At 36.7% G+C, this 27,819-nt stretch overlaps 1 protein-coding gene across 1 annotated transcript; it reads right to left on the reverse strand.

Annotated features, from left to right (window-relative positions):
* Window positions 1-395: 395 nt before the first annotated feature.
* On the reverse strand, window positions 396-26,229 carry TP53INP (Tumor protein p53 inducible nuclear protein). Its single transcript, XM_083135785.1, has 4 exons — window positions 26,161-26,229; window positions 20,206-20,344; window positions 18,867-19,408; window positions 396-6,339 (listed from the first exon to the last, which is right to left on the reverse strand). The coding sequence occupies exons 2-4, from the start codon at window positions 20,336-20,338 to the stop codon at window positions 6,190-6,192; spliced, it is 825 nt and encodes a 274-aa protein (XP_082991911.1). The 5' UTR covers window positions 20,339-20,344; window positions 26,161-26,229; the 3' UTR covers window positions 396-6,189.
* Between the last annotated feature and the right edge of the window lie 1,590 nt (window positions 26,230-27,819).

A 27,819-nucleotide genomic window follows, 5' to 3' on the forward strand; every position in this document is an offset into this window, starting at 1 on the left:
TCCAAAACTGATCCCGAGAATATTCATGAAAAATCCTTCCTGGATATCCTGTATGAATGTCCCATGGATGGACATATGGATATCCACGTGACAGCTACGGAGTATCCAGAACTTTGGTACGCATACCCAAAACACATTCATTTCATTATTGGATATTCCCTGGACATTTGTGCGCTGTACGGTATGGTCACCTTGGCTCTAATTTTACCCTTACACAATACAAACTTATACTCCCCTCCCGAAACAGGTGGAAAATTCTGGATGAACCCCTGATGAGAAAAAACATTAAAAATAATGAGAAGTAGCTGTAAAGATTCCAACACTGGCCTCCTATTGCACACTTTGACTTGTAGAAAATTCACAAGGATACAATACACTGAAAGAAAATAGCAGAATGAGTGTCTAGAATATATTGAATTTATATCATCATTTTTGTGCTTGACAATTTTTTCTCACTATGGTAAATTACTGAAAATACAATAAAATAAAGTTAATACCAATCAATTCTATACGATCTTTTTTTGTGTTTTGAGAGTATTTTTCTCTTAGTTTGGTTAGCTTCTATATTAAGTGAATATTTTGTATAATAGTACATACCATCAATTATTTGACATAATATATTTCACAATGGAAATTGCACACAATTTGAAGAAAAACATGTTACAGCCCAACAATGGCTATTTATTTTTATTTTTTAAATTTTTTTCAGCTAGGAAACATTAAAAATATGTCGTTTCCATGGCAAATTTACTACAGTACATCACACAATATTTCATTTCTCACATTCGCATTATTTGGTATTTTTTTTTAGACCTCGACATAAAAAACTAATGTGAGATCATTTTTAAACATAAAAACTACAGTCAGTTTAGAATAATTCGTAAGGGTACTATGTACACACACTATGTGGGATGCGCACACACAATAAGGATGAGGCAATTGCTCATCTTATAGTAATTGCTTCCTTCACTATGGAAACATGTTTGAAAAAATAAATTGCCTTATTGTAGGAACAATAAAGGTAATCATTTGTTTTAGAAACTATTAACACAATATTGCTGGGTACTTGCAAGACAGTGAATTAATCTGTTTTTTGGGCATGTCTGTCTGCTACACCTGAATTTGTAGGATTTGTTGTCTTCAATTCTTGATCCATCATATCTATTCAGCTGGCACACACAAACACACATACTCACACACAAAGTAACAATTATACTGTAATTTATCATGGTTGTGTCACAACATTAAACATTGGTCAACCGATTCTGATTCAGTATCTAACATAATTTCTTTGTGTAAGTACATAATTTTTGTGACTTTTCCTGGCCCCTTGCTTCCGTTAGATGTGAGTATTAACTCAACATGGAGACAACAATAGTTTTAGAAATGTTCTAAAGATTGCAACAATGCATTTCAGCATTTGGGTTGCATGATCATAGTACACATTACATACCTGCCACAATACAACAAGTTTACACCACTTGAACACAACCGAAAAGCTAACAAGATCTTGTTAAACTCGAGTTTAAGAGCACAATTTATGTTCTACACTGAATAATATTGCTTTCTCGAAACCTGTAATAATGCAAAATTAGAGTATATCACAGTGGGGCTTTTTGACTTACATGAATAATTAGAACAATTACTATAAGATTCATTTTTGCTTTCAGAAAAAAAAAAAGACACAATGAAGCCTGAAGCTTGCCAGAAAAAACAACAAGCTCAGAATTGGTAAGGATGGTATGATATTGAACTTGAAACTGTCCCATTAGAAAATATAACTTGACATATTTCAAGTAATTTAGATTCTCTACAGTCAAATAGATAAAAGCTTACTAATTACCTTATTCCTACATAGATACCTTACACATGCACATGCAAAATTTTATGTATTTTTATGACTGTGATACATTTATTACATAAAACCAGCATCACAATTAGTTTGACTTTCTTTAATGAGCCATTTAATTTATCTAGCAATGACACTCAGCTGAATAAGAAATGCTGAAGAGATAGAAAATTTCTAACACAGTAGTCTTCCTTTCATAAGACTTTCATTTGCAAACAGCGCCCTATGCAAGAACATAGGAAACAAAGAAATATTAAAAAACAGAAGCTACTCAATGGTATTGTTGAAGAGAACACCATACTTTAGCACAAGCTTACAACTATTATTCTCATCTGAAATTACAACCTCTTAACTACTATAGTGAGCATTTGAATGTAACTAAAAACAGAGATTGAATGTAACAATGCATAAATTACCAAGATACTTAAGAACGAATAGCATGATAATTAGATGAAGAAAATTCAGATGGGTTGTTAGCATACACGAGATACATACGTGTGAGCATACGTGCATGTGATAGTTATTTTCTATCTTGCTTACTTCTACTTTTAGTTGCAATTCAACAGAAGTGTGGAAAAATTAAATTTGAAATTGGGAATTACAACACGAAATGCTAACTGCCAAATCAAGGAGGCACACTTGTCAAAGGGACAACATTACTCTTAGCAAGAGTAAAACATTAAAAGTCTAATCAGTGAACTAATAGTTGGTTTCAGCATTTTAGATTCAAAATAGGTTGCCCTATCACCTCTATTACAAGCGTACTATTCGACAATCATGAATCCTGTTATTTAAATAACCGTAAGATACTATGTAATATACTATCCACATCATAATTTATATTACTGCTTTAAATTTTCTATCTTCTGAAGTATCATCTGCCACACACAATAAATTTTGGAACAGTTTCTGTATACTCAAATGATTTCACACCAGTTACATTATAACAATGCACAAGATTTCATAAGAATGTATCTCTATTTTTAGCTATTCACATAAACACTAGCATCAGCTATTTTTGTCACTTCAAAAGCATTCTCAATATGCATATGAAATTATGGTATGCATAAAGCAAATGTGATAGTAATACAGATACTAATGGATTATCTAATTACAGTGGAAGCTTTATTTTATTGTTTATTTATTAAACAAAACTGAAAACTGTATTTTCGGAGTTATGTTCCTTGGTTCTCATATGATGATATGTGGAAACTAATTACATAATCTGTTCTTACAAGATCTGTCATATAAGAGATAGCAATGAACATAATGAATGCCAGAGGAAAAATGAATGAAATCTCGGACACTTCACATGTTTTTGTTGCTATATGCACTACTTTGGCTACACATGTTCTAACATCACATTTGTCACTTTAGGAAATACAATCTTTTACAAACACTGTTTGCTGAACACAACTTGAAATAAAATCACTGGTATTGACAGTTTCATTGTTACCCACATCTCACAGAACCATTTATTTTTCTCACCATATCCAAAATTTTCATTTAACATAAAATAATGCAACATGAATAATTGCATGCAGCAATATTTGAGATACTTGGTATCCAATATATTGTTAGATTATAAAACTATTGCACTGGCTAAGGAAACAAACTTGTAAAAGCAGACAGACTAATGCCACTGAAATATACAGTAACTCACTCCATAATCACATAAGCTTGAAACTTTGGACGTGAAATACAGAAATCAATTTTCATTACAATTCAGCACCTGGCATATTACACATGACGTCTACTTCACATTACAGAAGGGGTTCTTTTCATAAAAAATATTAAGCAATAAATACATCTGAGTACAAAAACAAAACATTTTCCTAACAATGCTTATCTTATTTAAAATATATTAAGCTCATTAAAAAGACAAAACTCTGTCTTCAATGACCAAATTTGCTTGGGATATCAGGTTATCAAACATATTTCAAGAATTTATTCTTAAATACTACATCACTTAAGTTATCTCACTATCTACAGACTATGCAAAGAAATTACATAAAGAAGAGCTGCCCTTTTCATGTCATGTACCACATATCATCATGTAATGTTTATATATAAAAATTACATTAATAAAATAGGTTGAAGTTTTCTTTCAATTAATACAAGACCAGTGTGTTCATGTAAATGTGAATTAGGTACACACAGAAAAATTTCCACGAGTGTTACAGTGCATGAAAAACTATATTCTCTCGCGAACATTTTGTACTGTTAACACATATGAAGTGGAATCATATACCTGCCAAGCAAAAGTAAGTATTGGATCATTTTCAGTACAAAAATACGTATTTTAATGATGAAACTAACCATATAACACACATATGTTTATCTGCCAGTTAGAAAAGTAGCTGTAATATGTTATATGCTAAAATATGACAGTCTTAAGAGGAAATTGACTACTGGATGGTCCCAAGTAACCACCACCGTTGGGCCAATGTCAGTTTTTACGTGGGAAAGGTTGGCTTTACGTTGGTTGGCAAATTGACGTTGGTCTTACGTTGGGCCAATGGCGGTTGCCAACATTTGCCCAACCATGGAAACGTGAGTCAAAATCAATTTTATAAACAACTTTCAAGAGAATGCTGAAAATTATAGTGTAAAATAAGTGTTCCTTTTCGAATATTTCAGTCACAGCCCATACTGGAAATATAATATATTTTTAATGAAAGTAGAAGCTATTTTTAACTTGCAGTGCAGTCACTCACCAGTCCTTTGTCAGCCGCCATGGATGAAAGATGTGTTGGGAATTGTTTATTGTTTGCCTCTTTTGCTGTAGTAGAACAAGAACATTCTTACAGGTATTATTGTGAAGGTGGTTAAGCAATGTTATGTGCAGACTAAATTCCAAAGATGGAAAACTAAATAAACTCTAGAAGGTTTTTGTGCTACCACTTGAAGGTATGGTGCCTTGAAAACAATGATATCATGTGACTGAGAAAGTGTTTTTTTTTGTTTTTTTTTTGTAAATAACTTGAACTATTGTTTACATTTGGCCTCATAATAAATTATGTATATCAGAAAACAAACCTATCCATTTCTTTAGTTTTCAGTACATTGGGCGAACGTAGTAAAACCATACGTTGGGCCAACATAGTGAAACCATATGTTGGCCCAACATAAAAACCACACATTGACCCAATGTTGGAACCACAGCAAAAATTACCGTAGGCCAACAGTATGTTTTTATGTTGGGCCAACCATTTTCAGTACGGCTGGCCCAACGTTGGACCAACCACTTTTGGTTACTTGGGAGTGTACAACAATTCTAAACTAATATTCTCATCCATGCAAGTTTCTGTAGCTTACTCCAATTAGTACAAATTAATGTTGAACTGAACAACTAGAGACTATTATTTGTCCAGGATACAAATATTTAGTAACTAAAGGAGGGATTCAAGTTTAAGTATAAACATTACACGATCATATGTAGTTAAAAAATATAGTTTTTGTTCCTTAATTAACATCATAAAACAAAACAATCTGCAGCAAGAACCACGAAATAAGCATTGCACTACATTATTGTCATGTGGGTATGGAAACAATACATTTAGCATGATCCAAATAAACAGACAATAAATGACATGAAACATTCTACCACCTTCATGTGATAGTACGAAAAATATACATGCACACAACAAATTACATATCCATCCAGACTTAACACTTCTGATTGTATCAACTGCCTCTGCATGTTCTCCATGCTATCTGATCAAACGCTCTTTGTTCCTACCTACTAGAAAAAACAATCTTCCAATCTGCATGCAATACAAACAGCTATTTCACAATACTATATCTTCTCACATATACTCTATCACACCAAGCAGTGTCCTTTTGAAGGCATATTTGTGATTTTACACTGGAAACACACCAACACACACACACATAAAAGGAATCTATAAAAGTGCATCAACATCTATATACAGGTGTAATTAATATTTAAAATATTCTGATAATTAAAAAAAACTGTTAGAACTTCAATACATCAAATAAAATTATGTAATACATCACAAAATATAAACAAAAATACTACAGGCTATTTACAATGACTAATTTTTTTTTCATTTAAATATTAAATATATCTCAAGGAGAGTAATGTTAGATATAACAAAAAACAGTGCATTGTAAGTTAATGCATGACTGTTTGACACAATTAAAAATAAAATATCATGGCTTTTGTATATATTCACTTAATTTTGCATTCCAGTAGTGCAAATAATTTATTTTGAACACATGCCATACGTTATCTTTCGGTTTTTCTCCCTACATCTGCTCCAATGCCCAGTATAAAATTTTCTTATCATCTGAAAGACATTACACTAGAATTAAAGCTAACATTTTCTATTGTTATTTGCCCCTGAGTGACGATGCATGCGTTCTGAACGGCGTGGGTGCCTGTTCCTAGAATTGACTTCACGAGCCTTGTTGCTGCGATCCAGGACATTACGTCTAAGGTTTCGATATGCTCTACGTAATTCAACCTGGAAGAACAACATTGCTCAATAAGGTATACATATACACATATACATATACTATATAGCTTTCTAATGCTTTACAATCCAGGATTTCTTACTGACTGGAAAATCTGGAATATATGGAAAAGTTAGGGGAGTAAACCTGTGATTAAGAAAGTCACTGAGTACAAATTAGTGACCAATGTCAGGAGTTTATCTAGAATTTTCCATCGCAGGGTGTACGTTCATTTTAGGGGAGGGTAAAGGTAAATGGGTAAAGGTAAATTTAGAGACAAAATGACCATAAATTGGGGCTTTGTGTAAAATCTTGGGAGTGTTGTAGGTGTGTGGATAAATCTGACCAAATAGAAAAAAAAATGACATTTTGGCTCAAAGCACCAAGGATCTTCTTATCATTCCCTTTCCTCACTTGACCAGCTTTATACCTGTGGCCCCTGGCGTCATAGCATGCTGTGTTAACCACTCCACCATGGAGGTCGGCCCTCCTTCACTTCATATTGGAATAGAATACACTATGTTTTCAGCTTGAGGAGATTTTCAGGCATCTCTTCTGGTGTCTTTAAATACTCTTTGAATCATTTTTCTCTCGTATTTGAATCATTTTTCTCTCGTAATCTGAAACCAGCCAAGTTGAACAATTTCTTCTATAAAAAGAACGATCTTCTTGGTTCGTAGACCACTTATTTTGATCTAAAATTTTCAAGCATTTAACAATGTCCAGGTCATCAACAGAGAGAAGTCTCTTAGCAATGGAATTTTTTAAACTTTCACAATACTCCACCACAGAAATGGGTGAATTTACTAATTTTTTTCTCCTGTGCAAACCAACACAACAAAAATTAAGTTTCTTGACAGTCAGAAAGCCTGTCCCTGAGTGCATTTCCTCTGCTCAAAAAGTTCAAGAAGGTATTGGACATCTCGGTGAGCTGTGTACAAGTCAATAGTATTTCTTTAAAATGTAAATTAAGCTTGGATAACTCTTAAAGTGCATCAACCAACTAACTAACTAACTCTCTAGCCTTCTTGAACGCGAAGGTTCATGGCTGCAGCAACACAGGCCTTCCATCTGTCCCTATCCTGAGCAAGTTCTATATACTCTTTTCCATCCCTACCAACTTCCTTTAAGTCCATCTCAACATTATCCCTCCATCTTCGTCTTGGTCTTCCTACTGGCCTCTTACCATTAGGTATCCCAACAAGAATCCTGTAAACTCTTCCTTCCTCTCCCATTCGTGCCACATGGCCTGCCCACCTAAGTCTTCTAGATTTAATCATTCTAATAATATCTGGACATGAATACAAATTATGTAGTTCTAAATTATGTAACCTTCTCCACTCACCTCTCCCCTCATCCACTTTTAGGTCCAAATATTTTCCTAAAAATCTTATTTTCAAATACTCTCAATTTATGTTCCTCTTTCAATGTAAGGGACCAAGTTTCGCACCCATATAATATTACAGGCAAAATTACTGTTTTGTATATTTTAACTTTTAGTTTCTTAGATATTAAACGAGAAGACAAAAGTTTATGAAGAGAAAATTAACATGCATTTCCTGAATTAAGCCTGCTTTTTATTTCCTCTTTAACGGGATGGACTATGGCCGCCATCTTGAAAATTTGTCCCATTCATTTACATGGTAAATTGTTACCATAATTGCGTTGCTCTGAAATGGAACCTCGACCATCTGCTTGTAGGGCTTTGTTCTTCGTAACCGTCCCCTGTGTTCTAATACTTCGAAGCATAAATTTTATAATTATATTGAGAGCAAAATAATAAGAACTGACAAAATGCAGCTGACGTGCCTTTCCACTTAATTTTCTTATTTCACAAGAAGAATATTATAAATCCAACATAATAGTTCACTAGAGGAAACATTTATGCTGCGATTGATGTATACTTGTCACTGGGAACTTTGCGTATTATTATGCAATTACTATAATATTCGAAGTCTGCAGCGTATTTTTTTCGCAGCATATTGTGCTGCCACCTACCATTACTCCTGGAACTTCCAGGAGGCGGAGGGATATTTGAGTTGGGCAGCTTCACGTTCGTCGAGTGCTGTCAACCAACACAATCGCCAAAAAATTTAGAAGATTGTCTCTATCAAGTCAGGGAAAAGAAAGACGAGGCGAGCAATTAACTTGAAAATTTGGCGAGAATAACAAAAACAATATAGATAAATGTAAATATGCATTTATATTACTTCCTGTAATGTAGATAATTTAAAACTGCGCAGTCATCACGCGAACAACTTTGTCCGCAAATTCATGGGTCGTAGAAAACCTTGCTGGTCTGAAGCCTAGACATTGCCTGAGGGAGGATACCGCTATGGTTCTTCCGTCCCTCGGTAGGAGCGAACTCCAAATGTTTGTCATTTCACTTGAGAGTGGTCAAGGTGAGTCAAGGTCAACTTTTCGGAATGACACAACGGTGTGTTTATTTATGATACAACAGATCCCAGTCATTAGGCGATACAACCAGAAACATTTCCTCTTTTTGGAAACTGTTACGTCTTTCCATTGGGAAAGGGTCTACAAAATGTGCGAATAATTATTGTTTTGATTGCACGATAAGCTGCATATTCTATTATTGTGTAAAAGTATTTTCTTTCACCTAGATGCTTCCCTTGAATAATTTCACAAATGATAGTTTACGTTTTCTCATGAAATCCGTACTGCTTATGTACGGTATCCTACAAAAATAATTGTAGACAAAGGAGATACGAAATAGACTGACTGCAAGCATAGGTGGATGCATAAAATTTTCCTGGGAGGGTCACAAAATATGCCGTAAAGATACGACAGGATGTAATATTGATAAGATTATGGGCAGACACAAGATTCCAAGACAAATGCAAGGATGAAACAACTATTTTTCTTTTACATCTCACCAAATCCGAACCCGGGACCCTTGATTATACGGGAAAGGAAAGGCGCCAGCGTTAGAAGAATTTGATGAAGTAGAGTTGTTCCACAATTACTTGTATTGACAGTGATTAAAAAAAAAATACTTTTGAGAATTTTCTTATTCAGACGAAACTTTATTTTTTCTTATTTAACGTCGCCTTTACGCCACTTTTGACTAATCGCGACAACGAGGATGAATGATAACACTGGTCGACAGTGAAAATTTTTTCGAGCTGCTGAAGACGAATCTGAACTTGGTTTTTGTCCTGCACCCTCAGATTTAGAATTAATGCCAGTTAAAGTATCAACCTTTAGACCCCGGCCAAAATTTGAAGGAAATTGCAGAGCTTCATGTTGGCGGCCTTTGTACCCCTCTACTAATTAGCCCAGTCTACTTGGCTGCACTTTTTAACACTCGGTGCAGTGCAGGTGTATCCAGTGTCAGGGTGGTACATTTAGATTCCATCACGCCCAATTTGTAGAAGAAGAAGAAGAAAATAAGAAAATTTGGGGAAAAGTTAATTTTTGGAGAACTTGAGGTAAGTTTTGCAACACTTACAGTTGCGCTACCCAAACATAAACTCAGTAAGACACACCCTATACGTTAAGTTGGCTTACTGAAGTTGTCCTGTAGGACGAATTTCAATGAAGAAACATATGTAAAGTATACATATTGCAATATACAGGGTGAGTCAAAAGTCCGTGACAACCCCTTATAAAATGGAAGGAAGTGTAGATTGCAACAATTCAACACTTTTTCCAGTTCTTAAAACTGGTTAAAACTGAGATTATTTGCGAAAATTACAGGACATAAATGAATATCACCTATGCCCAGGTCGGCGCTGGAATCTTGAACGAAAGTCACACACACATATATATACTAAAACAAAATTACTTTTTGTTATAGTGGTGTTGGTATTATAAGCAGGAAAAGTGATAGCATACAGAATACACCACTTAGAAAACTGTGAAAATTGTCATACTCTTAGAAATGAACTATCTTATTATTCGATATTTCATTAACCTCAGTTGGGGGTTAGGGGGCGAGGTGCCAGGGGACATCTCCCCCCCCCCCTGGCATCGTCATTGAACCCCTGTCGCCGTAGCGCGCTGTTCTAACCACTCCGCCACGGAGGTTGACTCTCAGGCGAAACTATCAGAAACATTGGAAAGATTCGAGTTCCTATTCGTGAACCGTCTTGTAAACAAAAAGTAGGAAAGTAGCTACTCTTTACATAAACGACAGAATGAGTGAATCAGTGAAGTCAGATATATTCCACTTTCTGAGGTTGCATTATTTAATATTATTAGTATTATTTTACTGTTCTTGGTTCTTGAAATGTGCGTAATTTATTCTGTTGTTCGCAAAAAGAACAGTATTTCCTGGTGAAATATTTTGCTTTTGCCTTGACGTTGTATTAATGTGGGCCTTTAATATATTTTTATGTCATTTTTTTCAGATTGAAACATAATTTTAATTACGATTTTTAATAACGATCTTTTATGTGTAAGCGAATTTATAATATTCATACCAATATTACGAAATGAATTATTAATTCATATGCAGTCCCAGGTAGCCAAATGTTGCTTTCTGTGTGAACTGTCTATGTTGGCCAAGCATCGTGAGGATAATGGCGAGTTCATTGAAAAGGAAAGCCAATTAAGCTTCACCTGGAAAGCCAAATAACAGCATCAATTGGTTTGATCGATTTATTTATTTGGTTTATATTTCTTCGTTTTTCTGTCACTTTCGGCTAATCTCGAAGATGAGAACAAGTGATATGATATTATGAAATTGATGAAACGACGCTCACATGGAAGCCCATAACCAAGCCTGGATTCGAACCCGGGAACCCTGTCGTCGTAGCGCGCTGTGCCAACCATTCGGCGACGAAGGTCGGCACGATAAAAACAATTGGACTCGTTGCGCTGAGCAGGTGTGCTCCAAAGATAAGCCATTCGGTAGGTATTGAACCTCAGACGAAATTTTCACCATGGAGTTTATTATTCCAAAGCTGCTACCTCGGTGGCACAGAACTAACTGACCTCTGTTCTAAAGGCTCTAGGTTCAAATTATGGCCATGGCTTACATATTTTAGGGCATTTGTTCTATTCCCTGTATCATCGGATCACCATTTATCCTTGCCGTGGAAAGTGACGAAGTTTTTGTTTCACTAGTTGCTCAGATATGCAAATCGGAACTGGAGTAGTGGAGTTTCCGAGCCCTTGATCACAATCCCACAACGTTATCCCCTACGCTATCGAGGCGGCCTGAAAAGTGGAGTAGACGAGTGGAGGAAATAAGAACTATAAAGAGTGTATTCAATCCTGAATATTAACTATAATACAAAAATTCAATTTTCAATACTTAGATTCTAAGAAAGCTTATTCATATAAAGGTGGACCCCATACAATTTGTAACGAGACTGGTTCGTTCCAATAAATAAGTGAGTAAGTGGTCAGTAATTTGTCAGTATTTGTTCAGTTTTTTGTTACTTTGTTCAATTAAATCAATAATTTTGACCACTTGAATAGTTTCCACCCCTGCTGTCACCAAAACCAAAACAATCGCACATAGGAAATTCCAACCTAACCTGAGTCGCTGGCTAAGGGCTAGCACTACAGACATTCAGTTCAGTGGTCAACCTTGCCTCGGGGACAGACAAAATCAAAACAAAAGCAGTCGGGGGGTGTTGGTTGAATGTTCTGCGAGGAAGGAATTTACAGTGCCGGAAGTTTGGGGAGGGGAGCTTTAACGAGGGTCGGCACGTGTTTCGTATTTTGTGGGTGAAAGTTTTATTTTAGCGTATACTATTTTTCGCTGTTTGTAAGTAAAATACAGAGTAATTAACTTATATTTTAGGAAAGGAATCAAATGGTAACATTGTACACAGAGAACACCATAACACTTCCTTGCAGTAGTTTGCAAACATTCAACTACACCTTTTATTTTTTTAGCTAAATTAAATCGAAATATAAAACAACCTTTCTCATCTTGTCTATTCTAATGCATAACATACAGCCAAAGTACATCTACGTTTCGTGTGTTGCACTAAGTACAGGTAAATTGTAGACGAAGAACTCCAGCGACGGAGAAAAATGCAAATCAAACAGGGAACTATATTCAGTCGCGGAATAAGCCACAGTCTTGCGTTGGAAACTATCGTCGGTGGTTACTAGTAATTCGGAAGTTTCACCACCAGATGTCTCAGACGTAAGGGTGGCAAAGTCGTTTCCTTGATCCATGGCGTTAATATCATTTTCATTTGTTAGTATTACCCCTAAGTACTTGAATTTGGAAACTGGGTTATCAATAATAATTAGATGTTGATTATTACCTAACACTTGGTTTCAACCTGTAAGCATATATTTAGTTTTCTCTTTGCTAACTTCCAAACCTATATCTTTTGCTGCTTTGAAAAATATTTTAGCATTATTCTTAATTGTATTTACATCATCCCCCAGGAAGTCTTCATCATCTGCATATGCTAACAGCTCAGTCACACAGTTTAATTTTAGCCCTTCGTTAGTTTCTTTTACCTTCCTAACAGCGTATTCTAAGGCAAAATTAAAGAGCAATGTTTTTACCCATCATGAATTGTAAATTTGTCCGACATATTAATATCCACACGAATTTTACTTTCTGCTTCACTGGTGCATACTTTTATCATATTAACAAGCTTTTTAGGTATTCCAAACTCTACTAATATATTATATAATTTATCTCTTTTGGCTGAATCATATGCTTTTTTTAAATCAATGAATAGCTGATGGACATTTTGATTATATTCCCACTTTTTCTCACGTGTCTGTCTGATGTGAAAAATTTGATCTGTTACGTTTAAATCCACATTGATAATTGCCTATAATTTCATTAGCATATGGGATCAACCATCAACACTAAAACTAAAATGAAGTTTGCATCTGTAATCTTCCTATGTAGACCTTCATCAGCCGATCTTTGCATGGCATGTGTAGGTTTTTGCTTGTTCAAAGTGAAATACTAGAAGTTCAAAGCTTTGCCATACAGGAGAGTTTTGTAGCAGGAAGTCACCCACTTGTTTGAAAGAACGCTTCAAATTTTTAAGAGCTGTTGATTTTCTGGGCATTGAATGAACAAATGATTAGCATCTTTATGTGTGTAGCTCCATGCTCACAATCGTGGCTCTAGACAATGCCTATCAGCATGATTTTCAAATAGACTAAAATCAAAATAATATTGTCTAAAAACTTCCATTTCAAATTTTTAACTCTATGTAAGCAAATAAGATACTTTATACCTATAAAGGCACTGGAATGCCATTCCAGTGCTTTTTGACTGAAACACACACACACACACACACACACACTGTACATGTATGTGTGTGTGGGGGGGGGGTACGTAAGGCTGATTATGAAGTATAACTTTTGGGCACTTCAACACTAAGGCTATTTGTTAAAATCAACACGTGTCCCTGAAGACTAAAATCTCCTTACCTAGGATAGGGCTTGGCTGGACCTTTCGCAGCTGTTTTCGAATTTTCCTCTCCCCCTTCAAAAAACCGCTATGATTTCCAAAATCAAAAAAATTACATATGCTTAGAATTCCTTCTAAAGCATCCACATGGATCTCCATGTGATTTGCTTTTGTCTGGATATTATCAATAGTTTAATAGGCTTATATACCCACAGAACTATTGAGAATATCTACACAATAGTGAAAGCAAACCACATGGATGTTCTACAAGGAATTCTAAGCATGTATAATTTTTTCGATTTTGGAATATCATAGCATTTTTTTGGAAGGAGAGGAAAATTCGAAAACAGCTGCCCTGGTGTCGGCCAACCGAACCTTTATGGTTGAGGTTGCAAAGAGGTGAACACGCATATATAAGGACAAAACAGAAGATAACAGAAGCCCCTACAGAGGATTATACTGGCTGTAGCCTTATTGACCTGGAACACTGTAGTTACTTACCAGGGATGTGAGGTTGACTTTTCAAGGCATTTTCAAAAGGTCACGCCTTACATCCCATGTACCTGTAAGGAGAGGAAGAAGGGAAAGGGGGGGGGGGCAAGGATAATTGTGAAGAATGTCAGTTTAGTATTAGATATTATCTGCCCATGTAATACTGGAAAGGTGTAGAGATGAGGCTTAGCAAAGTCTAGATTAGGGGTGGCCAGATCCGGATCCTGGCGGATCCGAAATCCGGATCCGGTTGGTTCCGGATCCTAAAATTTTTCGGATCCGGATCTGTGGATCCGGATCCGGATCCGCGGATCCGGAATTTTCAGATCCGGATCCGGATCCGGAATTTTCAGATCCGGATCCGGATCCAGAACTTTCGGATCCGGATCCGCGGATCCGGAATTTTCAGATTCGGATCCGGATCCAGAACTTTCGGATCCGGATTCAGAACTTTCGGATCCGGATCCAGAATTTTCGGATCCGGATCCAAAACTTTCGGATCCGGTACTTTCAGATCCGGATCAGGTACTTTCGGATCCGGATCCGGTACTTTTGGATCCGGATCCGGAATTTTCGGATCCGGATCCGTTTTGCCATCCCACATGCGCTTCTTTGGAAAGTAAGAATGTGCTTATAACATATTGTTACCTGCTAATATACATATATATATAATATACATACACACACATATATATATATATATAGTGTGTGTGCTCGCGTGCGCGGTTTGTAATTAATTAATACACTTACTTACTAGGGAGGTCTAAGTCTCCCCCTCCGATTTCCATGAAACTTGGCAGGTGTATAGAGCCCCCCCCTCAAATGTCAAGATGAGGAGAAATTGAAGTCCCCGAAACCACGTAAATATGGCATAGGAAGAAACAGGGGGCATACGGCCTCTCTATACACCTGTCAAATTTCATGGGAATCGGAGGGGGACACAGGGGTCAGATGATTCCCACGGCAATTTGTCCTAATCTTGACATTTGAGGCGGGTTTTGCCCCCTAAAACAGTATTTTAGCCGAAACAAAAAAACACGTATTTCTTCCTTTGGGCCCCTCTATACACCTGCGAAGTTTCATGAAAATCGGAGGGGAACACAGGGGTCAGATACTTACTTCAATTTGTCCTCATCTTGACATTTGAGGGGATTTTGCCCCCTGAAACAGTTTTTAGCTCAAACAAAAAAACACGTAATTCTTCCTTCGGGCCCCTCTATACACCTGCCACGTTTCATGGAAATCGGAGGGGAACTCAGGGGTCAGATCCCCACTTCAATTTGTCCTCATCTTGACATTTGAGAGGAGGTTGCCCTCTAGAACAAATTTTTTTCCGAAACAAAAAAACACGTATTTCTTCTGCCAAGTTTCATGGAAATCTGAGGGGGACACAGGGGTCAGATCCCCACTTCAATTTGTCCTCATCTTGACAATTCAGTGGGTTTCGCCCTGTAAAACCGTTTTTTAGCTGAAACAAAAAAAAAAAACATGTATTTCTTCCTTTGGGCCCCACTATACACCTGCCAAGTTTCATGGAAATCGGAGGGGGACACACAAATCAAATGCCCACTTAAATTTGTCCTCATATTGACATTTGAGGGGGGTTGCCCCCTAAAATCGTTTTTTAGCCGAAACAAAAAAAACACGTATTTCTTCATTTGGGCCCGTTTATACACACACCTACCAAGTATCATGGAAATCGGAGGGGGACACAGGGGTCCGATCCTCACTTCAATTTGTCCTCATCTTGACATTTGAGGGGGTTGTGCCCCCTAAAACCGTTTTTTAGCTGAAACAAAAAAAGCACTTATTTCTTCCATTGGGCCCCACTATACACCTGCCAAGTTTTATGGAAATGGGAGGGACACAGGGGTCAGATCCTCACTTCAATTTGTCCTCATCTTGACATTTGAGGGGGTTTTGCCCCCTAAAACCGTTTTTTATCTGAAACAAAAAAACACGTATTTCTTCCATTGGGCCCCACTATACAGTATACACCTGCCAAGTTTCATGGAAATCGGAAAGACACAGGGGTCAGATCCTCACTTCAATTTGTCCTCATCTTGACATTTGAGGGGGTTTTGCCCCCTAAAACCGTTTTTTAGCTGAAACAAAAAAAAAAAAAACACGTATTTCTTCATTTGGGCCCGTTTATACACACACCTGCCAAGTATCATGGAAATCGGAGGGGGACACAGGGTCAGATCCTCACTTCAATTTTTCCTCATCTTGACATTTGAGGGGGTTTTGCCCCCTAAAACCGTTTTTTTATCTGAAACAAAAAAACACGTATTTCTTCCATTGGGCCCCACTATACACCTGCCAAGTTTCATGGAAATCGGAAAGACACAGGGGTCAGATCCTCACTTCAATTTGTCCTCATCTTGACATTTGAGGGGGTTTTGCCCCCTAAAACCGTTTTTTAGCTGAAACAAAAAAACACGTAATTCTTCCTTTGGGCCCCACTATACTGCCAAGTTTCATGGAAATCGGAGGGGGACCTTTAGATAACCTCCCTTGTTAGTCTTACACTTTGTAATTATTTAACACTACATATATTATAATGTTTTATTTTAATTTGTAAAACTGTAACTGTAGAACAATTGTATAATTTTTCTATAACATTTCTATCTTGTTATATGTGTTAAAGGTTTCATCCTGGAATGGAATGTCTCACATTTATGTGTGTTTTCATTTCCAATACATTCGAATGAATACATATTCGTTTCAATGGCATTTACAAAATCACTTCGGACATTTGTGCACGAGTGTGTTAGCCGATGCGTAGCAAAGTATTTTAGGAACAACACTTGAAAAAAATTCTTGTAGGACTAAGGTGTGGTAATATTATAATGGGATTGAGATACGAAACTCTTGGATCCGGATCCGGATTTTCGGATCCGGATCCAGATCCGAAACTTTCAGACCCGGATCCGGATCTGCGGATCCGGAACTCTCGGATCCGGATCCAGATCCGAAACTTTCAGACCCGGATCCGGATCCGCGGATCCGGAACTCTCGGATCCGGATCCAGATCCGGAACTTTCGGATCCGGATCCAGATCCGGAATTTTCGGATCCGGATCCGGAATTTACGGATCCGGATCCAAGTAGATCCGGATTTCTCGGATCCGGATCCAAGCAGATCCGGATCCGGATCCAAACGGATCCGGATTTTTCAGATCCGGATCCGTTTGGCCATCCCTAGTCTAGATTTGACTTCATACTGTTTGAACACGACATATAAGTAATGTCAATAATAGTGACCACCAACAACGACAATGGTTAACTCTAAAATTAATTTTCAAATTGAAAATACTTAAAGTCCTATTTATTTGACTGTAGGCTTAACAATGATGAGCAGGAGTACGAAATAACTTAAATATCTTCCTTCTAATTTGAAATCAAATATGGTTAAAGTCCTATTATATTTTTTATCTGATGTCAATTCACATTTTCTTACATTTCAAAAACATAACTTTTCAATAATGTTGATGCTTGCCGACAATTGCGAAGCGTGGTGTTTCTGGAAAGGTAGACACAGACGTGTAAATGGGGGACGGGGTGAGTTCATATAGTTATGGCTGTACTTTTTTTAGAAGCAGCAATGTTTTGTGTGTTAAGATATTAAAAACATGGCCTCTACAAAATAAAATATACCATTATTGCCTCAATCACATTATACAAAATCATTAGGCACATTAACATACATGTAAATAACAGGTGATGTCAAACAGTGATACGACCCCCAGACTGAATTTATTCCTCGACTGTCGGCATAACATAGATGAGCAGGAGTATGAAATAACTTAAATATCTTCCTTCTAATTTGAAATCAAAGTAGTTTACCGAGTGGGCGAAAGAAGCATTGCAATTTTATTTAACGCCATAAAAAAAGAACCACCTGCCAAAACATATTCTGAGACCACATGCTTTATTGCTACTGCTGTGGAGGATAACTTGCAAGACTAAAATGAGCTATGCACATCAGTGGAATCTCCAGTCTCCTTCTGTTACTGGTTATGGGAGAGAAAGGTTACAAAGATCAGCCATACTGAAGTAACAAGAATATGCAATGACTCCGTAACATCTTTTGAGCCATAAAATGTTATTATTAAAGTAAAATCTACCGCTAAGAACAGCAACTTAACAGTGTTCTACTTTATGATATTTTACAATGAACTTCCATCACTGTTTGGAAATGAACTTTGCAGGAAGTTTATTTGCCTTACTAGGAAGCACCATGAGATGAAGCTGGCCTTGAAATTAGACTTCCCCTCTTGAATCATACAGGATGTTATGGGGCCAGCTGAGGCCCTCTCAGAGGTGCTTCACTGCATGTGTTAATCGAGTACCAGGCGGGATGAAAATTTGCTGTAATTATCATAAGATCTAGAATTTAAGTTTTCTTGTATAAAGTGTTGTTTAATGAAATTATTAGGTAATAAAATAATCCATAAGATACAAATATGTTAGGATGGATCCGGCTTCCGGGCATCACATGGTGCTTCACTATTGCTTGCAGACGAAGACACAATTTTAGAATACTGTGAATATGCTGAATGTATACTTTTTATGGTTCTCAAATATTAAAGAGAACTGTTGAAAATGTCATGAAGCTCATCTATAACCTGTAACAAGTTAGAAGTACTGCAGAAAAACTAAAGTTTCTACATACCTTCTGAGCAGCTTTGATATGGAACTGACGCTCTTCTGAATATGAAAGCGTAGACCTAGAAAGCATGGACCTTGCCGACCGATGAGGAGGTACAATATGAGATCTATTAGCCACTTCATCTTGCACGTGAGCATCCTCCCTGTTGCCTTCAACAGGCGAAACCTCTATCAGTGATTCATCCTCCTTGTCGGAAGAAGAGTCGCTAGAGGCCGAGATTGGACTTGAACCTGTTGAACTGCGACGCTGACTGCAGCTACGATGCTGGTAGACAGACATGCTCGGATGCTCGATCAGAAGGTTCTCAAGTGGCGATGTCTCCATGTTGACAGGACCTTCTGATGTGAAACACGGGGGTGGTGTCACAAACCAGGATTCTTCAAAAGAGAGACGGGGCAGAGAAGAGCATGACGAGGACCTTGATACTACTACACAGTCCCTCACGATAGAACTAGGATTTGGCAGTGATGCTTGAGTCTTATCGTTATTTTCCGAGGAAGAAACTCCTCCGGTTGGACTTTTTTCTTGCCTTTCATTGCTCTCTTCTGAAACAAAGACAATACTTAGATAGTGCATTTGACCTAATACATAGTGAATTTACTGTACAAGCAAAATTTCCAACCACTGAGGATAACATAAAATTTAAAGAGATAAAATCTGATCGCTTAAAAGAATTTTTCTTTGGCTTCTTTTTTAATGAATAAGAAAGTAGGAAAAGTAGTTTTTGTGCAAAGCTCAAGAAAGAGATATATTTGAATTTCTTTCTTCTTTAAAATCTTCATAACCACTGTAGAATTATTACGAAAGGTTTTGCAACTATTTTGTGTGCATATGCACAAATGTGCTTAGTGTGCACCATTTTATTACCATGTACAGAAAATTGTATTCATCATAACATTTTGGGTTCTGCATCTTGTGTCCCTTCATCAACTTCATCACATATCATCACTCATCATCTTTGCCATTACCCAAAAGTTGCAGAAAATCAAAGTAAAAAATAAACCAAATTAATCAATCATCATAACAATTCCTCAAGTAATACCAACCCTCAAATTTGAAATACTTTAGGCAGAATTAACCCTCCAATCCCCTACTCTCTTCCAAACACCCATGATACAAAACATATTATAAATAATAAAGTGTATGTGTGCTATAATTTGCAGTCTGAATTTATTTATTATCTCAGGATTTTAATGAGCTTCACATGCAGTAATGTTAGTTACAAAAGGTAATAACTAAGAAATGATAATAATTAATTTCAAAAATTGGCACACAACTTAACAATGACATACAGTTGATACATAAAATAAAATAATAATAATAAAAAAAAGTTGCTACTTACCAGATCTCTCAACAAGCACCCAATCATCATCTGTATCGATTGCCCTGAGAGTAATATCACTATTGCTGGCAGTTGATTCTTCCTGTCCTTGAGCCTGCCCCCTGTACAGATAGTTTGCCAAATTGCTCAGCATTGTATTCTGAAGGGAAGAGTGGGAAAACCGGTTTGGTAACTCAGTGATAAAAAAATTACACATTAGTTTGGAAAATAAAACTAATCTGTTACTATCCATTGAAGTAGATAGCATTCAATAATAATTACAAAATTATAATATTTTATTACCTAGGAAGTACTATTTAAAAATGTTACGGCTATATAAACTTCTATAAAAATTAAACATCAAACAATACATTATTCTGTTTTCTTTTACTTAACATTAATCCAATTAATTTACAATAGAAAAATATTGCTTTTTCTCTACCCCATTTGTGGCATTTGTTAAGATTTGTAAATTTGCATGTACAATGTGGTAAACAAGCATCTGAGTGCACAATATAATCTTTATTTCCTCAACACACACTACACTTGCTAAAAGTAAGAAAACTGTTTTCTCTAGTTGCAAAAGCAGCCGTTACCTGGACCAGAAATGAGAAGATGATGCAATAAGAGATTTGACAAGTTTGTTTCTAAGTCTATTTAATGCACATATAGGCTAACCCATTTGACATCATAGTACATTTGTATATTTTATAATTTATGAACGGAAATAAATAAATAAACATCATTAACGACTCCAACATTGGAAAAGACCAAGATGGTAGAGTTCTGGCATTTTCTAACTAAATTCGAAATTTTATTTCATTTTTTTTTTTTTCTTACTTCCCTTTTCTGCAACTTTTGGCTAATCGGGAAGATGAGGATGAATAATGATATGGATGAAGGGACAATAATAAAAAAAAGGACAGCACACAACACGAACCCCATGAAGGATTATAAAAGTGGTGTATACTGAGTCCAATATCTGGGCTATCTCACGTGGTTGGCTATGAATAGAAATAAATTTACCAACTCCTAAGAAATCAGGTTACCAACTCATAGGAAATCAGGTTGCCAACTCATACGAAATCAGGTTGCCAACTCATAGGAAAACAGGTTGCCAACTCATAGGAAAACAGGTTGCCAACTCATAGGAAAACAGGTTGCCAACTCATAGGAAATCAGGTTGCCAACTCATAGGAAATCAGGTTGCCAACTCATAAGAAATCAGGTTGCTAACTCATAAGAAATCAGGTTGCCAACTCATAAGAAATCAGGTTGCCAACTCCAGAATCAGCATCATCGTCTCGCTGATATGAATAATATTATTTACAATTTGTGGTAAATTTTTCTCCTCTATTTTATTCTCTAGACTTCAGGCTTCGCAGATAGCCTCGCTAGCCTAGAATATACGCTCCTGCATTAAACGTACTGAAGTCCAGATGCCAGAGCCTCACCAGTCTGCAAGAAACAGTCCAATGTGTACCGCGTGGAAGGGAGGTTGTCATTTAGGGTCAACCCTTACACCCCTAACTGAATTCATCTAAGATCTACAGCTTTGATATGAAATGTTCTAACCTCTAATATTTGCTTGTTTGTAAGTATTACAAATTTTTACACAATTCATCAAAGTGTTGATAACACTGGGGAACAAAAAAAATATTTTATTTTGCGGCATAAAGTTTAATAACAGTTTCAGCACACAAAACAGCTGTTATTGACAATTGTATGATTGGTTCAGTTGAATTGACTCCAGTTGTAAAAATAAACACACCATGGAAAATATAGGAGGTAAAATTACTCTACGCTTTACTCGGTAATATCAAAGTTTGATAATGGGCTGAAATTCCCATAATAAACTTATTTATTTATTTGTAAATTGTTGCTAGGCAACTTATCAAGCATTGCTAGGCAATATATCGGACACTCAACAAACCTTAAGGAAGAATACCAAAACATAAAAATGGTTTTAGAAAAAAATTGAATATGCTGAACATAAGTGGCTCGTGTGTGTGGATTTGAAGATGGTGATCTTTTTACTAGGACAGCAAAGTGGGTACACAAAGTATCCCTGTTTCCTATGTTTGTGGGATAGTCGTGCTAGAGAAAAGCATTGGACGATAAAAGTTTGGCCCCCAAGGGAAAAATAAAACAAGTGAATGCCCTGGTCAACATGAAGCGTTCAGAGAGACTTAATAAAATAAACATACAATCTTAGGGATTGATACGAATGATGCCAATTTTACAACTTACATGTCTTACATCGAATCTGAGGCCTGACTGAGCTTTGTGTCCGTCGTCAAAAACTTTTTGGGGAATCACAGAGCAGAAAAGTACCCCGATATAGTTGGAAATATGTTGAAAAATTTTGAGAAATTGGGAGCTCATATGAGTGTGAAGATACATTTTCTACGTAGCCACATTGACAGATTCCCTGAGAACGTTGGTGATTTTAGTGAAGAACAGGGAGAAAGGTTCCATCAGGATATAAGGATAATAGAAGAAAGGTACCAGGGACGGTGGGATCGCCACGTGATGGCCGACTACTGTTGGAGCTTACAGAGGGATTGTCCTCAAAAGCAATACAGCAGGAAATCATATAGAAAACGTTTCACATAGTTTGTTACTTCATTGTGTACATATTTTCTTAATTATTTTGATCATAGGCCTATATAAATGTATTTTTATAATAATGATTGTAATCAAAAAAAGAAATATTAAATTGTTGTTGGAAGTTCATTTATATGAATGTCTTATGTTTCCGCCATTTTGGTTTAGTTGCATTTATTTCATAAATTAGAGCCAATTCAGGAAATATATTATTATATCATTATTCAGCAGCATGAAATTGCCCTAAATTAGCTCTCAAACACTGTGCCGCAATTTCACTGTTCCCCAGTGTAATATGTAAACATTATTGTTTCATTAATTCGATTTTTCTTGCATAACAACACAATAGGCCCAGATGAAAACAGACGAGAATTTTCCGAAAGCTGAACAGTTTTCTTTCACTATATTATTAGATTGATTTGGTGTTTTAAGTCCACTTTATGCACAGTAAGACTAATCGGGGCTGGACCTACAGTTTAAAGTGGGATCTGAACCACTATGTGCCTCCACCAGGAATCGAACCCGGGACTCCTTGATTACAAGGCAAAGTTTTGCTATATTAACCTGAAAATAAATCTTAGAATGAAATTTTGGAGCCCCAATTTTGGACGCCTAGACACAGTGTTACATATTATCAGTGGCGTAGCATTATAGTACGCCCGGCGTTCCCAGATTTAAAATTTCAAAAATGCTTAAATGCTGTGATTATAAAAAACGTGACTAATTCCATATATGTTTGACCTTCATGGCATTATAATAGCTATTTTTCGCGATCGGCTTGCAACGCTCCACTCTCAACACTCGGTCTAGCATCTCTTTTCAATGCCTTTCCCGGCAGGATGCCGAGTAGGTTCGGCGTACAGGACTCCTATATTCCTTGCTGCCTTTATGAAGGGAAAGCTTCCATTTCTACAGCACGCGCGTAAATGGGCTCTCTTACGCCAGCGTACGAGAGGTCTACCGTGATTGGTTCATGTGACCCTTCCTGCCTTCTGAAGCAGACGACAGCGGCAAAATTCCTACCCGGTTCTTGGCTCTTCGCGCTCATGCAACTCGTGCTATGTGATGCTACAATATGCAATATTGACTGACGTACCTTTACCAATCTCAAATATACTACTTCTTAATGGCCACTGCATTGTATACTTTATTGCACGAACAGCGATGTGTATTAGAAACTAAAAATATCAACACAGTTTTTGTCAAATAAGTTGGTGAAGTCCTCGTGGTAGAAATTCAGCCTGTGGCTGCTCTACCACTTAACCTGCAAAACTATTATTTTTTTATTGTATTTTTTCGTTATTATCTAACTACTTAATACTGTGTGAATGGAAATGTTTAGCATTCATTTGAAAAGTCTTAACATCGAATGGTCTCTGGACAAAATTATTTTAAAATGTTTATCAGCATTCTCAAGATGTAATAAACAGTGGTCTGAATTACTAATCGGCAATGTTACGTCAGTAGAGTGTACGATATTTGGATCATCCACTCTGCTTTTCACAGTGCGCCAAGATGACAGAGGTCCCTGGTTCAAATCCCAGCGTGAGCACGGGTGTTCTTTGTCAGTGTCCCTTCATCAATATCATCACTCATATTCATATTCGCAATTAACCAAAAGTGGTAGAAAAGCGAAGTAAAATAAACCAAATCAATCAGTAGTTGGATCGCCCACAACAATGACGTCTACTGTTGTGCAGAGGCGCTTGTGATTCAGGTAGGTTGTTAATGACTTGCGTCATGCAGAAAGATATAAAAAAAGGTATAGAACACCAGAGTTCAAAACATCTGTGGCATAGTGAGGCATCTAATTTTCTAGCTAAAACATGCAATGATGATGTTTTATTGAAAACCCAGCTTACTTCAGGCAAATAATACCTGTGGCGACTAATACCATAAGTAAATTATTAAGCAAGAAAGGGCCAACTCTTCCTTCGGACTTGGCGTTCCCACCCGAAATGTCCATGCTACGCCACTGCATATTATACAGTTACTATTATTCTTTGCGCATCAGGCCCAATTTCGTCTTAATCCTGCCCTGGCTGTTGGTACAGTAGGCCTACATATTTATCGTCTATTAACATTATCGACCTGTAAATATCAGGTAGATACAGTCCCTTTTAGTCTTTTTATGTTAAACTTTATATTATTTGGCAATCTGGAAAGGTCATTATCGAAATATTGCTATTTGATGTTGCTTGAAGTTGTTTTTTTCTGTTGTTCGTTGCAGTTTCAATATATCAACCCTTTTCTGTTATTTACCTCTTTTGGGGAAGGGGCAAGTGCCTCTGTATACCCTGCTAAATCTGCCAATGCGACACAACATATTAAAAATTTGCCCCCTCTAGGATTGACTTCGCCCCCCCCTACAAAGAATTCTTGGCTAGGGGCCTGATAAGGAAGGCTAGTTGCACTTTCATCAGTTTCAAAACAACATTATCGCTGTCTGTCGCAGTGTTGCATCTTCCAGGGGTTGCAGAAAATTACGAAACATTGCTATTTATAACTTGGTATTGATATTTCACACAAAGGGCCGAATTTGCAGAACTGCTACAACAATTTAATTAAGCACATAATAATTACAATAACACGAATTCTATGATAATAATTACGCGACAAATACGGGCCTAATTTTGCTTAAAAAACGTATTTCAAGGCGCGTCTTCTATTTTCGTATCAACACTCCGCGAATTATTTCTATTTTTAAAAAATGACGGAGGAAGCCTACATTTGCGTATTATGACAGTTTGCACAGTACAAATTTCTATATTCACCCGAAAATTGGTATATATCCCTCCTCATTTGGTCAGAGGGCCCCAAAAAAAAACACTTGGGGAAAAACACAAGCCAACAAGAAGCTCGTCAACTAATCGATTTTTCTTTCTTTTTGTAGCATTTTTGTTCATTGTTCCCTATTTCAATTGGAAATAAAAAATAATCGCGATTCCAAATGTAGAGAAAATTGAAAAACATATATACATTTCGTATTCTCGCAGTCTTTTAATTCGACTTCTGGGCCTTTTAAATGTTTGAACGAGACAAAAGACATTTCGTAAAAACAAAAGTGCAACTAACATTCATGATGATAATGTTATTCACTTGGAATCAAAACCTTTTAAAAAATCACATCAATTCTTATCCTATTCTGGTTAATTGTTATTTTCGGGTATTAGTGCATAGTGTTTTTTTAAGGAATGTCAAGTTTAAACTTGTTTCTGGGTGAATTTTTCGAACACTCAAAAATCACACTTTTCTTAAGCTACCTAAACAAAATTTTAATGCATGCAACACTTAATACATAAAGAATACGGAAAAACATACCTGTTCCTCTAAAACCTTTCTTTTACCAGCAATTTGGCAAGTACTCACCACAAAGCATAACAACCGCGTCCCTCTTTTTCCTGTGCTACCGTCTCCCCCCAGCACTTGAGCAATGAACTCGACCAACTCGAAAAGAGGGGAACACACAGGCCAGCTGATTGTCAGCTGATTGCCAGTCCTCCTCTGCCATCTGGTTGGTTGACTGGCTTACGCGTTTCAAGTCAACTTTGTAGTTGTACCAAATCACACACCGTATCGCAACGGTATCTTGCCCGCAGTTAGCCTCAAAATAACAAGTGTATAAAGGAGTTTGAATAAAAAGAAGTGGACAATACGAATAAAAGGTTACCACCAAAAAAGACGTAAACTCTAAAAACGATGTCAGCGAGTTCAATCTCTTCTTTTCCTGACCTCTTTTAACTTGTTCAAGGTGAAAACATACAACTGTTGATTTTCATTTCATCCGCAAATTACTTATGTACGCCCATGGTAAACAAAGTTTATAGCTGGTGATGGATGCTTTATTTTGATTTAGTTACTCCTAGCCACATTCACTTTACGTGACTACCTGGCACCTGGCAAGGAATAATTGAATACTGACTGAGAGACAAACAAACCAAAGGTTTCAACATAGAGTTGAAAAATAAGACTAATATTTGTATTTTGCTTGCTTTACGTCGCTTTATACACGGAGGGAAGCTGATGAGGCTACAGACCCTCCAGAAATTTCAAGAAAATCAAAATTTTCAAATGAAAGTAACAACGAACTCGGGGAAAAACTAGTGGTAAAGGTAAATTTCCCTTAAAATGACCATTTTTGTCTGAACAAATTTGAAACGAAGATTTAAAATAGTAATTACGAAAAAGTCCTGCGCACGCTAATGCACAGAGATCAAGAAAACAAACATGCCACATGATGAAACATCTCGAAATGTTATTGAGTGAGAAAAGAATGAAGATACGGACACATGGACGGGGAACGTGAGAGCAGGTGGGCAAATTTAACTTAGATAACATGACATTCTTGTTCCATAAAATATCTTTAAAATCTGAATTCATGTGCTATCTTCACTTATCTTACAAATTAATTATACTCTGGACATTTCAAATTTATACATTACTCTCTTATCTTTTTAACGTGTAGGTGTCTCAGTACTCCTCAATTTGAAAATTAAGACATTTATCAACGGAGAAGAGACTTATTTTCGGAGTCTAGAAACCAGAGCTCTGGAAAATACGACAATCCTATAGAGACAGTGATTTCACATGATATAACATTGTACCCGTAATATATACTGTAACTATATTAATAACTTTATTTTGTTTATCGTCATGTCATTCTTTTAATTTGGTAATGCACAGCAATATATTCGAGATTATTCAAAATTTCGTTGATAGGAAGCGGACGCGGTCCCAAGGAACGCCCAAGGATTAAATTCAACTTTCACACAACAGTCATTTGTTGTTATACTGAGTCATATTTCTTAGCGGAACTAGCGGAGCACAAACCGGGGGGATTACAAATCTAGGCATTCTATCATTTCAACTACTTGGAGCGTGCCGTGCAGTAATTTACACGCCAAGTTCTCTACTTCACTTACGATGTCAATAAAAATATAAATTATTAGTCAGCAGAAAGCGTAGAGAGCATGCCACCTGCACTTATTTTTCTAAACCCACGAGTGGTGAGGAATGTGTAACTAACTC

The sequence above is a fragment of the Lepisma saccharinum genome, chromosome 14, assembly GCF_977018435.1.
Source record: "Lepisma saccharinum chromosome 14, izLepSacc3.1, whole genome shotgun sequence".
Classification (NCBI taxonomy): domain Eukaryota; kingdom Metazoa; phylum Arthropoda; class Insecta; order Zygentoma; family Lepismatidae; genus Lepisma; species Lepisma saccharinum.